The sequence below is a fragment of the Harmonia axyridis genome, chromosome 6 (genome assembly GCF_914767665.1).
Source record: "Harmonia axyridis chromosome 6, icHarAxyr1.1, whole genome shotgun sequence".
Taxonomy (NCBI): domain Eukaryota; kingdom Metazoa; phylum Arthropoda; class Insecta; order Coleoptera; family Coccinellidae; genus Harmonia; species Harmonia axyridis.
The window spans coordinates 1515870-1530882 of NC_059506.1; the positions used below are offsets into that span (position 1 = coordinate 1515870).

At 36.3% G+C, this 15013-nt stretch overlaps 1 protein-coding gene across 3 annotated transcripts in view; it reads left to right on the forward strand.

The window, feature by feature from the left end:
- Positions 1-15013, forward strand: part of LOC123682037 — a 141297-nt gene that overhangs the window by 16248 nt on the left and 110036 nt on the right. For all 3 annotated transcript variants that reach the window (XM_045620426.1, XM_045620424.1, XM_045620425.1), the window contains exon 2: positions 2685-2980. In XM_045620426.1, the coding sequence (XP_045476382.1) occupies positions 2799-2980 (182 nt within the window). In that variant the 5' untranslated portion in view covers positions 2685-2798. The remainder of the gene's footprint in view (positions 1-2684; positions 2981-15013) is intronic.

A 15013-nucleotide genomic window follows, 5' to 3' on the forward strand; every position in this document is an offset into this window, starting at 1 on the left:
TGAAGATTTCGAAGCTGTAAACTTCAAATATCTCTAATTTTTGAGATAATGGATAGTTTGAAGAACAGTCTATTATGAAGGTTATTTCAAAAAGAGGTTTCATTCTGAATATCCTGCTATTTGGGCTGCTGTTTCTTTCGAGACTGTCGTCTTTTGACATTTGACAAGTAAAACTACGCCATTATCGAAAATGGAATGATATAAGCTTCAACAACGCAAAAAAATCGTTAAAATTCACTACAAGAATAGTGAAGAATTTGCAGTCAAATCTTGCAAAACTGAAGCAATTTTGCGTTGTCGTGGAGCACCTTCTCAGCTGGCAATAGTGAAAATGAAGAAACATTTGAGCTGTTGGGTCAAGTTATTGATGTGAAGAATCGAAATCGTGTGCGTCGCTCAAGAACAACTGAGAATATGGCTGCTGTAGTACGTAGTGTTGATGAAAACCCAAGTTTGTCGATTTCGGGAATTAGACATTCCACAAACGACATTACAAACTTTTCTTCCTCTGTTTTTTTTCCCGGAACTTAAGGCTTTATTGTAAGAAACTGGTTATACAATTATGATTGAAAGTATTGTCTATCGCTGGCCACTACTTTCTCCCATCTTTCGGACAGCGTATGCATCCCTCTTTGAAAAAACTGTTCATCTTTTGATCAACGAATGGATACAATTTTTTACTTGAAGTGCTGGTCAGCCAGGCCGTGTGTCATTGATCGAAACAAGTGATAGTCCGAGAAAGCAACGTCAGGACAATACGGCGGGTAGGGTAGGACTTCCCATTACGTTGACCACTCTCGCAACATGGGGCCGAGCATTGTCATGCTGTTAAATCACTTTATCATCTATCTGGTTGTATTGCGAGTGTTTGTCTTTCAATTCTCGGCTCAAACGAATTAATTGCGTTCGATTACGATCGCCTGTGATTGTTTCAGTCGAGTTTAACAACTCATAATACACTACGCTGAGCATATACTATAGCAAATACTGAGCATGACCTTGGAATGTCGACGTGAAAGCATGACCGGGAGATCCCCATGATTTTCTGCGCTTGGAATTATCGTAATGAACCCATTTTTCGTCTCCAGTCACAAAGCGATGCAGAAATCTCTTTTGTCTTTGCCTTGCAAGCAGCTGTTCACAAGTAAACAAACGCTGTTCAACATCTCTCGGTTTCAACTCGTACGGCACCCAATTTCCTTATTGCTGAATAATTCCCATGAATTTCAGGTGTTTTGAAGTGGCTATTGCGTCACTCCCAATTATCCTGCCAATTCTTGTTTCGTTTAACAAATTGATCAAGTAATGCTTCCAATTCTGCTTCTTCGAAAATCTTCTCTCTTCCACTGCTATGCTGATCTTCGACGTCAAAATCACCGTTCTTGAAGCGTTGTGACCAATCTCGGCACGTTTTTTTTACTAATAGCCGTCTTACCGAAGGTATTTGAGAGCATTCGATGAGCCTCAGCCGCAGATTTACACACAAAGTATGAATTTCGAAAATTGGCGTTTATTTTCGACAAAACGGTACACAAACGAGGAAACATCGCAATTCTGCAAGGAACGTATTCTGGCCGTGTTATTTCTCGAAGAGGTGTTCATAATTGGCCTCCGAGATCTTGTGATTTAACACCTTTACACTTTTTTCTTTGGCGTCACTTGAAAGATAAGGTCTATGTCAATGCTCCACAATCGATTGAAGATCATAAAAATGGAATTCGTTATCATGGACATACACCCTCGGAATCGAACAGATTTCTAGAGCCATTCTGAGAAAAGAGATTATTATAAACATTGATCCGCAAACGCTAAGTTTTCTAGATACTGAATGTTAAAGTTTGATGTTTTTCTTCTTGCACCTTTCCCTCGCAAGATATTCAACTTGAATTGGGCATAGATATTTCACTTTACAGTTTTCATGTGATAATGATAATTTTGAAAGTGAATCTACAGGGAGATATTATTCTGGAAGAGTACCCGTTTCTTTCCTCCAGAACTTTTTTGTGACGGAACACTGGCAGTTTAGAAATATACAAAAAGAAACTTTGATCCAGTAATACACTTTTTGGTTTCTTGTAGTTTCGCTATCGATTGAGAAAAAAAATCAAATTCTCCAGTAATCTTCTGGAGAATCCCAACTATTTTTGTTTTGGTCTCATGTATTCAATATGTAGCGGAAGATTCGATAAATTGGTATAATCATCTCAAAAAATTTGGACTTCAAGAAACACCCTGTATTTTGAAAAAAAAGCGTTTTCAGGCCTAGCTCTTAAGGACTTTTTTTGTTTAATTATCCAAGGAATATCAAATTTTTTTTGTCCCTCCAATTTAGAAACACAAAGTAGAAAGGACAGTCCTATATCCACCAATAATATAAACATTATGACACCTCAATAAATTTATCTAGTATATTCATATCACTGTAATCGACGAACAATTTCTGAATAGTACAAAACAAAAAAATAGATATTTCGGAATTGCACCTATCAATTCGGCGATTCATTCCGATAAATATTTCCTCTGCAGTCAACCTTATCTACGTTACTCATCGCTAAAAAAATGATTTCACAACAAACTGCATTATTAAATTCTCACTATTCCGATAAAATCTTGAATCACCATACCCACTTATCATCATCGCATAAAACGGATTTTTGAGATTAATCTCGTTGGTTATTTTTCAGGGCTGGATAGTCGCGAGGAGATGTCGACGGAAAAACTCGCTTCAAATCGAATCTGTCGTTCGGAAAATGCCGCGAGTGCGTTGATGCCTGCACGTGAGAAGCTGTGAGTCCTATATGGGCATCCGCAGGACCAGTTGCCATAGACCGATATGGTGCATCCTCTTGCTGGCCATCCAGCAGTGCGTTGCGGTGGATTTTCGGAACATTATTGCCGTGAATACGCTTCCGGATGGCGAGGTTGAGACGAGGATCAGTTATAGGAAAATCAGTGCCAAAGAAACCACCGTTGGAAAGGGGTAAGTCTTATTTTTTTAAATTTCGAAATGAGGTCGATTTTTCATCAATGGATTCGGTCCTTAATTGATATAAATTCATTATAATAATAATAATTATAAATAATAATAAAATTTATTAGTCCAATCGATCATTTACATGATATAAGACAAGTCAAAAATACATTATATAATATATCACATATAAAAATAAAAAACTTAATATTATAATAAATAGAACGTCAACATCAATTTATCAAGCTATACTATCAACAGAAATTATCAGTCAAATATTCCCTCACTGTATGGAATACCTTCTCCCATAAAAGATTTTTTAATTTGTTTTTGAAAAATCTTTTACATTCAGAATATTTTCTTGGGATTCAATAAGGGAACGGTTGTTTGATTTCTCATTTTATATTTATCCTACATATGTTTCTGCCTCATAATGGCCTTTTCCAAGAAAGGACTTCACAACAATCAAACAGTTTTTGACTGTTTTCGTCAAAATTAATTGCGACGTTCTAGATTGAAGTGTTCAATGAGTGTCATGCATATATCTAATTTTTCTTTCTAAAATGTAAACATTGCTTTTATGACTTATGACCTTGATAAATTAATTTTGATGAAACAGTCAAAAATTGCTTGATTGTTGTAAACTTTTTCCTTGAAACATGCCATTATGTAATCGAAACATATGTAGGATAAATACAGGGTGTTTCATTGGGAAACGGAAATACTTCACAGGTGCATAGGTGGAACCAAGGCGGGTCTGCAGATACCCCATTTATTGGGTCTTACTCTCTTCGTAGCAGAGATACAGGGTGTTTTATGAATTTTGCCCGTTTCTTTCTGAGGCCATATCGAACGAACCACCCGGTATACTTCCTTCATATTTGGCAAATGTTCCTAATTGAGAGCCCAAACGTATCATGCAATAACCGCCTTGAAAATCCAGGTCCGGGTTAACAAAAAATTATGAATCGTTTGAATCCTCGAAACAACACCCTGTACATCGGAATTTTGAGAATCTGTTTCAATATTCGGAAACACCATTAAAATCTAAACTGAAACGTGAACTTCAAATTTTCGCGCTGATAGTTTTACTGCACAAATTTTCAACATAAAAGTGAAGTTTTTAAGAATTTGAATACCTGAAAGTGGTTTGAAGTGACTTTTAACAATGAATTATCAAAAATATTGAATCCACAATTATTTCAACTCTACTTTGTAATTCATTTTTACATGATTTCTATAGCTGTATACTATTTCAGTTTCTATTTATATGGATTCAATATTTTTGATAATTCATTGTTAAAAGTCACTTCAAACCACTTTCAGGTATCCAAGTTCTCAAAAACTTCACTTTTACGTTGAAAATTTGTGCAGTAAAACAGTCTGCGCGAAAATTTGAAGTACACGTCTCAGTTGAGTTTTTAGTGGTGTTTTCGAATATTGAAAGAGATTTTCAAAATTCCGATGTACAGGGTGTTGTTACGAGGATTCAAACGATTCATAATTTTTTGTTAACCAGGATCTGGATTTTCAAGGCGGTTATTGCATGATACGTTTGGGCTCTAAATTAGAAACATATTTGACAAATATGATTAAAATAGACCGTATGGTTCGTTTGATATGGCCTCAGAAAGAAACGGGCAAAATTCATAAAACACCCTGTATCTCCGCTACGAAGACAGTAAGACCCAATAAATGGGGTATCTCCAGAACCGCCTCAGTGTCACCTATGCACCTGTGAAGTATTTCCGTTTCCCAACGAAACACCCTGTATAAATTTACTTTTATATTGAGAATATTTCCTTTGGATTTAACGCACCAATATACTTAATTCAAAATTCTGAATGCAAAACTTCCCAATCTGTGATATGCCATGAAAACAAACAATGACGTGAGAATTTTCTACACAATATCGTTTGTCACTTTTTTTAAGCCGTTTATAAATTAAATATATACAATAAATGTATGGTGGGTGTTCCTAAATTAGACATACAGAGGAATATGAAAGATTCATTGGATAATTTTAGAAAGAAAGTGCTAAAACGTGGGCCCGCAAACGCTTTTTTTTCGAGGTACAGGGTGTTTCTTGTAACGCTAATTTTTGGTAATGATACTACCAGTTTATCGAATCTTTGTTGAACTTCGCTATAGATAAGCTTAAATAAGTACTTATAATTAATATACATATATTCATCACAGCTTACTAACTTGATTTTTATAATGATTCGGATTTTCCTGGGGATTACTAGAGAGAAAAAGAAAAGAAGAACTACAGTTTCAAATGTATAATATCGTACGATATTAATTATCTATCTGGTTAATGTATCAGCAAAAATGCCATCAACATAACCATTGTAAAACAGAAGACTTCCACGTTATTACGTAGGAATCATAATCGAAAGTAACCCAAGGAGACTGCATGTCATCGAGGGAGAGTAGCGATATACCGGTTTCACCCTTGTTGACCACCAAGATGACGAACAAACGAAATAGCAGGCACCTTACCATTATATTCATGAAATTTTTCGAAAAAACTGGCCTACGTCAAAAAGTACCTCACTAAAATGATGACAAGTGGGGTATTTCAAAATCAGAATTACATGAGATTATGTAAAAATTGGGCATTCCCATCGTTTTTCATCACTTTTGGACCAGTCTCTAGAGTCAAAAATAATTTGAGATCTACTGACGATTCCGTCATAATTTGAATCATTCTTCTAAACCAAAAATTTTCAAGAATTATCGACCTATCGAGCACTTTTGACTCATCCCGTATACCGAGACTATATTCCGCCACATTCTCTAGCTTCAAATTATTTTCTCGATATAAAACAGTCACCTACTCTGCACTCTCCTCCTACGCTCCAGAAAAACCATCAATCTAAAGAAAACTATTCTCTGTTATATGACTTTACGCTTCCCAGACCTGAGTATTCTAAACTTCCTATGAATAGTCTGCATTTTATGTGTCATATAATTATTTTGAGCTTGTTAATGATTCAATTCACACTTGTGTCGAATATGGATTTATAGCGGTGATAAACACCTAATTATTCTCCGTTGTATTTATTTCAAATACACTCAAACATACCGCCCGTTAGTTGTTTGTACTAACGATAGTCTTATTCGGATCGGGTACAATCATCGGCCTGTAATAAATCAAGATCGGAATCTAATGTAATAATTTCATTCATTTGTTTTCTGAACGGGTCGTCGAAAGTGGCTACTTGTTCGAGATATGAACTTGTTTGATATATTAATCGAGTCGTTAAAAGCTTTGTTGAATTAAGCTGGATTGAACTTCCTTATAGACTTGTCCTGGACTTGTTCAAGGGAGACTCGTAAAATTCAATTTTTTTGAATGGTATGTGTTCTACTTTTTGGTTGAAGCTCTGAATCGTTCGATGAAAATAGTAATTTACGTAACAAGTCCGGAAAATAGGGTTTTTTTGGACGAATAGACGCTTACGCTCGTCCTGGAAGTCTGTGAGTCCAAAAAAACCATTTTCGGGCGTGTTGCGTACAATATTTTTTCGGCAATCATGTGAAATAACACTATCGTTGCTGCTTTCCATATTTTATTGCGATTGCGATAAAAAAACTTGCAAATTTTTGACAACTAATTTCATATGAACTGTCAGCCGTTATCTCGGTTGCTATGGATTCTATGATTCTTTTCCGGACTAGTCCGGGAAGTACGTACTTTCCGGACTAGGCCGGGAAATGCTACTTTCTCAGATAAAAAGCGTCCGGGAAATGAGCACTTCCCGGACGGTTGCCGAAAATAGTAATTTACGTAACAAGTCCGGAAAATAGGGTTTTTTTGGACGAATAGACAAAATTCCAGGACGAGCGTAAGCGAGTCCTGGAAGTCTGTGAGTCCAAAAAAATCATTTTCGGGCGTGTTGCGTACAATATTTTTTCGGCAACCATGTAAAATAACACTATCGCTGCTGCTTTCCATATTTTATTGCGATTGCGATCAAAAAACATGAAAATTTTTGACAACTAATTTCATATGAACTGTCAGCCGTTATCTCGGTTGCTATGGATTCTATGATTCTTTTCCGGCCTAGTCCGGGAAGTACGTACTTTCCGGACTAGGCCGGGAAATTCTACTTTCTCAGAGAAAAAGCGTCCGGGAAGTGAGCACTTCCTGGACGGTTGTCGAAAAAAACAATTTCAACACCCGAAATTCAAATTTTACGTTTAGAAAAGGAGGATTCAAGAATTGAATGAAAAAACAGTATCTGTTATGTCTGTTATGAGATTTTTTCGGAAACAATTGTAACGGCTGTTTTTTTTCAAGGTATTTAACTTTAAGTTGGCATTTCTGTTCAAGATGGTGACCGATTCAACAGCTGTCAAGTTATTTATTCTCAGTTTGGTTTGGCAATTCATCATGAATAGACTCACGCCTTGCAAATAGTGCAATTTCATTTCGAAAAGAATGGTTCTGTGCGGAATACGTATCGCGCACTACGTCCATTTTATTTTGTTTAGCGATGAAGCGCACTTCTGGTTGAATGGCTACGTCAACAAACAAAACTGTTCTGGAATAAACTATTACTACTTTACGTTAGATCACTAAAGAATTTTGCATTGAACTATTGAATTTTGAGTTTTTATCGATATACCGATCATGATTTTGAATCTTGAGATTTTATTGATATACATACATGGTGTCCCTAAATTGAAGGTACAAATGAAAATGACAGATTCCCTGAATTATTCCGAAAAAGTCCATAAATATGGACCTGCAAACACTTTGGGTTCGAGAAACATTGTGTTAGTGTGTGTTTTGTCATTTTCTCTACATGAAAATTTCATTTCAATTTTGCATAGATACTCCAATCTAATTTAGCTGAGAATGATGATGATGATGAAGTTTTCATCATGTGATAATTTTGATTTCATAACTACAGGGTGATATTTTTTCTGAAACAGTGCCCGCTTCTTTCCATCCAGAATTTTTTTTTTGGTGAGATCATTAAAGATCCAGTTATAGTAAGCTGTGATGAATGAACTAATTATAAGTTTCGGTTTATTTACCCAATCTCTAGAAGATTAACAAAAATTCGATAGACTGGTAGTAAAGGGTGTTTTTTTTTAGAGCTATAGAACTTTAAATTGCAATAAAACAACGATGGATTATTCCATTGACATGAAATTTATTTATCCGCAAGATAATCTTGTGGCATTACACTTTAAATATGATTTCTGGCATATGACCTCCACGGCTGGCTCGGATGTAGTCCAATCTGGACGTCCAATTTTCGATGACTTTTTCCAACATTTGTGGCCGTATATCGGCAATAACACGGCGAATGTTGTCTTCCAAATGGTCAAGGGTTTGTGGCTTATATGCATAGACCAATTACTTCACATAGCCTCAGAGAAAGTAGTCTAGCGGTGTTAAATCACAAGATCTTGGAGGCAAATTCACAGGTCCAAAAAGTAAAATTAGGCGGTCACCAAACGTGTCTTTCAATAAATCGATTGTGGCACGAGCTGTGTGACATGTTGCGCTGTCTTGTTGGAACCACAGCTTCTGGACATCATGGTTGTCAATTCAGGAATGAAAAGGTTAGTACCTAATCATGGCTCTATACCGATCACCATTGGCTGTAACGTTCTGGCCATCATCGTTTTTGGAGGAGTACGGACCAATGATTCCACCAGCCCATAAAGCGCACCAAACAGTCAGTTTTTCTGGATGTAATGGAGTTTCGACATACACTTGAGGATTAGCTTCACTCCAAATGCGGCAGTTTTGTTTGTTGACGTAGCCATTCAACCAGAAGAGCGCTTCATCGCTAAACAAAATAAAATGGACGTAGTGCGCGATACGTGTTCCGCACAGAACCATTATTTTCAAAATGAAATTGCACTATTTGCAAACGTTGTTCAGGCGTGAGTCTATTCATGATGAATTGCCAAACCAAACTGAGAATAAATCACTTGACAGCTGTTACATCGGTCGCTATCGTGAACAGTAATGCCAACTTAAAGTTATATACCTCGAAAAAAACTCCCGTTATTATTACCAAAATGTAGGACTACAAGAAACACCCTGTATCTTGAAAACAAAGCGTTTGCGGGCTCTGCTTATAAACCTTTTTTCTTATGCGTCATCCTTTACGCATTATGTATTATTTTTCTTAAAACCGCCCAAGGACTCTCATTTTCCTCTGTACCTCTAATGAAGGAATATTCTATTCGCACTCAAATTTGTTCTCATTATCATTTTTATTTTCTAGTGTCGTACCTATTTCAAATTCTTCAATGTGAATTATATACTTAAATACTTGTCAGTGCAAAGTTCACAGAATGTTTGAAATAGTTGAAAATCATTCAATTGAAACTTTGAGCTGTCCGATATTGAGTACCTACTCGTTTTTCAATTCAAGCTGTTTGAATGAATTGGGAAATTACTGCTTCCACTTAAATCGAGATTGCATTTGTTTATTTATTTGATTTTTCCTCCCGAACATAAAACATCACATTTGAATGTGTAACACTCAAGCAATTTTTCTTTCTGTGAATTTACAGATCAATCGAAGCATTGATTTACAGCATTGTGGCGTTCTTCCAAGTTTCTCATTCTAATTTGTGGGAATATCCTTAGTAATGTTTATTAGACGAAATAATTTTCCCCGAGTTCAAAATAGAATCTGCAATAATTTGTTCATGTAATGATAATTCAAGGTTGAAATCGAAAATAAACTACAGCTCATTTGAGGAATGCAATCACTAAACGGTGTACTATTTCTATGATATTGCATCAGCTGCGAAATTGGGAATTAGGGAAGGTCAATTTTGAAAACTATTGGTCCGAGGTGAATTAAAGATAGCTATCAATTAATCTGTGCATAAAAGTTTACAAGTGTTCATATAAGTGGCCGGATATTTTCTCCAAGATTTGTACCTATAATGTAATTCTAAGATCATAGGTATTCGTTTCATTTATATTCTGATTTATTGTCTTTCTGAGTTTATCATTACGAGAATTTCGAGATATTTCGACTTTTCGTAAATCAGAAGAAGACCTAAGAACATCGAAATGAATTAAATTATCCGAACTCTAGTGGGTTTTCAAAATAAACTGCTCCACATGAGTTAGAAATATTGACTTAAATTGCAAAAAAATATAGTTTAAATGAGATTTGTGTGACGAAAATTCATATTAATAAGATTTCAAGTCGCAGGAAATAAAATTATATTAGCCTGTAGGTCTGCAGCGTATTCAGGGTGGTTAAGAAAAATCGAGTAAAATAACGAAATTTTATTCTCAGAGAATTCAAGCATTTTAAGACTATCAATACAATATATGGCCCCCACGGGCATCAATAACAGCTTGACATCTTCTTTGCATACTACACACGAGGTTGTTGAACATTTCTTGAGGAATTTGGTTCCATAAACGGGGCAGAAGCTCTCTCAGATCATTTAAGGATTCTGGGGTAGGTTGATGATTATCTAATTTTCTTTGGAGCATATCCCATGCATGTTCTATGCAATTCAAATCTGGTGAGTGCGGAGATATTGGTAAATGTGGAATACCAAGCTCCTCGCGCGCATTCTCAACTATGGCTACACGGTGCGATCTAGCGTTATAGTCTAGAAATTGAAAAGTTTCACCAATAACAGCGTGAAAATTGTCAATGACATGCTCCTTATAGTGTAAGGCGGCCATATTCCCAGGACAAATGTGTAGATCTGTGCGCCCGTTGAAACATATCCCGGCCCATACCATAACACTACCCCCTCGGAATGGATGCACTTCTTGGACATAGCGACGATTACGGGGTATGCGTGGGATTGTCGATACCCTTATTCTTCGAGAATCTGAAAATCGTCCATATCCGGATTTATCAGTGAAAAGGACACTACGCCAATTATTATTCCAATTGATATGTTGCCTTGCCCATTCCAGTCTTTGACGCTGATGGTCACATGTTAATGGAACTCCTCTTAATTGACTTCTTAAATCTAGATTCTCCTCTCTCAAACGTCGTCTGAAGGTTTCGATGGAACTTGGACCCCATCTGCATTTCGAAGAGTATTCCGTAGCATTCTACACGTAGATGTAGGGTTTCTTCTCGCCGAAACGGTGATGAAACGACCCTGAGCAGGTGTTGTTTTTCGTCGCTCACCAAGCCTTGGTCTTTCCAACACGAAACCTGTCTCCCTGAACCTATTCCAAAGTCGAGATATCACACTTTGGCTGACTTGGAGCCTTTCCGCTACAACAACCTGAGTTAGGCCACCCTGTAGCATTCCGATAGCCCTATTAGCCTCAGCGTTTGTTAATTTACGTCTTGGCATTTTCAGAAAACTCGTTTCTAATCGAAGCCGTTGATAAACTGACTCCATTTCAAAATAAGAACATTCATGAAGCATATGCAAAGAACCAAACTTCAGAAAAAAGGCGACCAGATTGACGAAATGTCTCATACTGATTTTTATTGGATCGATTCAAGTTGTTATTGAGTTTTGAATGATTATACAGCGATTTTCCCAAAGATTACATACTTTTCAAAACGATTAAATACGATATCCCTAACTCTTATGGAGCAGTATATAAAACAATTCATTTAGGACTTATTCAGAATTGTCTAATTTTGAACACTCAATAAAGTGCTCAATGATAATCAGAAAGTCAGTACTCACTTCCGTTCCTCTAGCATTCACTCACGAAATCTCATTTGAATCAATTGGTTCTTTTCGGAGTCTTTAGGTTTTTCCAAAGACCATTCAATTTATGAAAAATCGAAATAAATATCTCTCAAAAACGGTAAGTTTTGAGCATATGAACTTGTAATAAACTTGGGAACATTTATTCCATGGATTATGAAAATTCATTTAAAAACAGGATGTTCCTTAAGAAAGAATAAAACCATTTTTTGGCATCTTCTAGGGATTTTGCTGTATTGTTTTTGGATATGTTGAGAACTGCTGTATCGTCTGCACAGCTGCAGATTTTGTAAGCTTCTACGTTCACATATACCTAAATCATTCGTGAAGAGAATGAACAAGATAAGTACCAATATAGAACCTTGTGGTACTCCGGTCTCGACTTTTCTTTAGTTTTGATGTATGTCGGTTATTCGATACCGATGAGTTTCAAAAAGAGCGAAACCTGTCTATGCTTCAAACTTTCAATGGCTGCCTTCTAGTGCAATTTTCTAAAAAGAGCTCGTACTGAGAGTGATGTGAGAAGAAATTTGAAATAGATGGCATTTTCCATATTTAGATGAGGTAAAAATTTTATATTAGCAAAAAATCGTTGTAATTTCAACGAACTTGAGGTAAACTAATTATATTATTCCAATATACCAAAATCGATTCAAAGAAATGAGGTTCAATGAAAACAGCCTTGTTTATTATCTCTGGAAAGATGCTCATTTTATTTTTCTCACTTCTTCCACCAATCACCATCCAATCTGAAGATATCGTTGATTTTATTACGTTTAATCTCTTTGATCTCGATATTATCGACTTCATTACTTGGAGTGTTTCAATAATCTCGATATCTATATTTTATTTTAATTGGATCGGATTTACAACCTCCATTTACGACTTCGATTCTTCTTGAACATTATGAATTATTGGTGGTATTTGCATGTTCAATTAAATCCTCAAACACCCACGTACGAATTTGGTTGGATGCTGTTCTGGTTAGTTTTCAAGAAGTTTTTGATTGAAAGGAAGCCTCGACTTCAACGTGTATTTAAAGATTCGAGTTGTTACTATGATTTGCATAATGCATGAAGTCGTTTTACGTAATCCGGTATTCAAATACAAAACTACGTATGTATGAGTAATTGTAACTGACGGTACATGAAGATTACAGTGGATTTTTTATATGGTCCAGATAAGTGTTACAGATAGAGAATTATTTTGTCGGAAACTAGTTTTCGTCTTTACTTGGGTCATCTTGTTGACGGAAGAAAGGTTCTTTCTGATGGGCATTCTTCAGGAATTATAGAACCTAGTTGTACTGAATATAAATATCAGTAGGAAAACTATGATTCGAAAGCAATGATTTTATTTGACTTCTAAAGGGTGTTTTTTTTTTCGAGGTAAATAACTTTAAGTTGGCATTACTGTTCAAGATGGCGACTGATTCAACAGCTGTCAAGTGATTTATTCTCAGTTTGGTTTGGCAATTCATCATGAATAGACTCACGCCTGAACAACGCTTGCAATAGTGCAATTTCATTTCGAAAATAATGGTTCTGTGCGGAATACGACGTATTGCGCACTACGTCCTTTTAATTTTGTTTAGCGATGAAGCTCACTTCTGGTTGAAGGGCTACGTCAACAAAAAAAACTGCCGCATTTGGAGTGAAGTTAATCCTCAAGTGTATGTCGAAACACCGTTACATCCAGAAAAACTGACTGTTTGGTGCGCTTTATGGGCTGGTGGAATCAAAAACGATGATGGCCAGAACGTTACAGTCGATGGTAATTGGTATAGAGCCATGATTACTAACTTTTTCATTCTTGAATTGAACAAGCATGATATCCAGGAGCTGTGGTTCCAACAAGACGGCGCAACATGTCACACAGCTCGTGCCACAATCGATTTATTGAAAGACACGTTTGGTGACCGCTTAATTTCACGTTTTAGACCTGTGAATTGGCCTCCAAGATCTTGTGATTTAACACCGCTAGACTACTTTCTGTGGGGCTATGTAAAGTCATTGGTCTATGCGGATAAGCCACAAACCCTTGACCATTTGGAAGACAACATTCGCCGTGTTATTGCCGATATACGGCCACAAATGTTGGAAAAAGTCATCGAAAATTGGACGTCCAGATTGGACTACATCCGAGCCAGCTGTGGCGGTCATATGCCAGGAATCATATTTAAAACGTAATGCCACAAGATTATCTTGCGGATAAATGAAATTCACATTAATTGAATAATCCATCGTTGTTTTATTGCAGTTTAAAGTTCTATAGTTCTAAGAAAAACACCCTTTATATTCATCCAAATTCCTACAGTTGTCTAATTGGGAGACTTTCCTCCTTTCTTCACCTTTTTCTTCTATTTGGTTCCTCTTATCTATCTTTCTTATTGGGATTTCTATTATCTTTCTTAATTTCATGTTCTCATGCTCTTTTCGAGTCTTCAAATTTTCTCTGATTTGTTGGTTGCTGTTCTGATTACTATTTTTAGTGTACTCTGCAACTGATCATTCTTTCGTATTATACCAGGTCCTGCATACGTAATGCTTGATATTAGCTCTATTTTATATTATTTTCAGCTTGTTTTCTAAGGAAAGTTTATCTTTGGGTACAGACTCATGTGCAATTGCCTTAACTTTTTCTGTTTTCTTCTATCCGCTTGTTAAAGTTCATTCTTTCGTCTAGAATTACTCCCAGATATTTTGCCCTTTTTTTCCATTCTATTGCCTGATTTTTTATTTTGACGTTACCTGCTTTCTCTTTCTCAACTGTTCTTCCTCCGAAGTTAATATTTGGTGTCTCCAAGTGGCACTTTCCATTTAATCACTTCAAGATCTGAAAGTATGGAAACTATACGGTAAATGGACAATTAAAATTTCTCAAAAATAAAAAAAATTCAATGCTTCTCGAGACCGATCCCTGTATTTGATCAACCTTATATAGTAACCCTCCATTCGCGTCAATCAGTTCGCAGCTTCCAAAGTGGGCCGTTGCTCCATATCATTGTCCCAATAATTGATTAATATTTATATATTCACCATACCACACACCGTGGAGAATGTTTGATGAGCACTTGTAACTGAAAATATGTACGTAATTTTTAATGTCTCTCGTATGACATTACTGGCGATCCACGTAGGCTTGAGCGATGGTCGTAACTGTAAAAGATTGAATTATCCGTTCAGCGGAAAATATCGCCGAGATTTACGTAAGAAAAAAATAAGTACACGAGGTATGCATTAGAATCGTTTTTAGATTAACCACGTGCGGATGGATTGTATGGATCTGGGATTTTTTCAGCGATGGAGACTGTGGCGTATCGTGAATATGTATATTGGAGGCGGA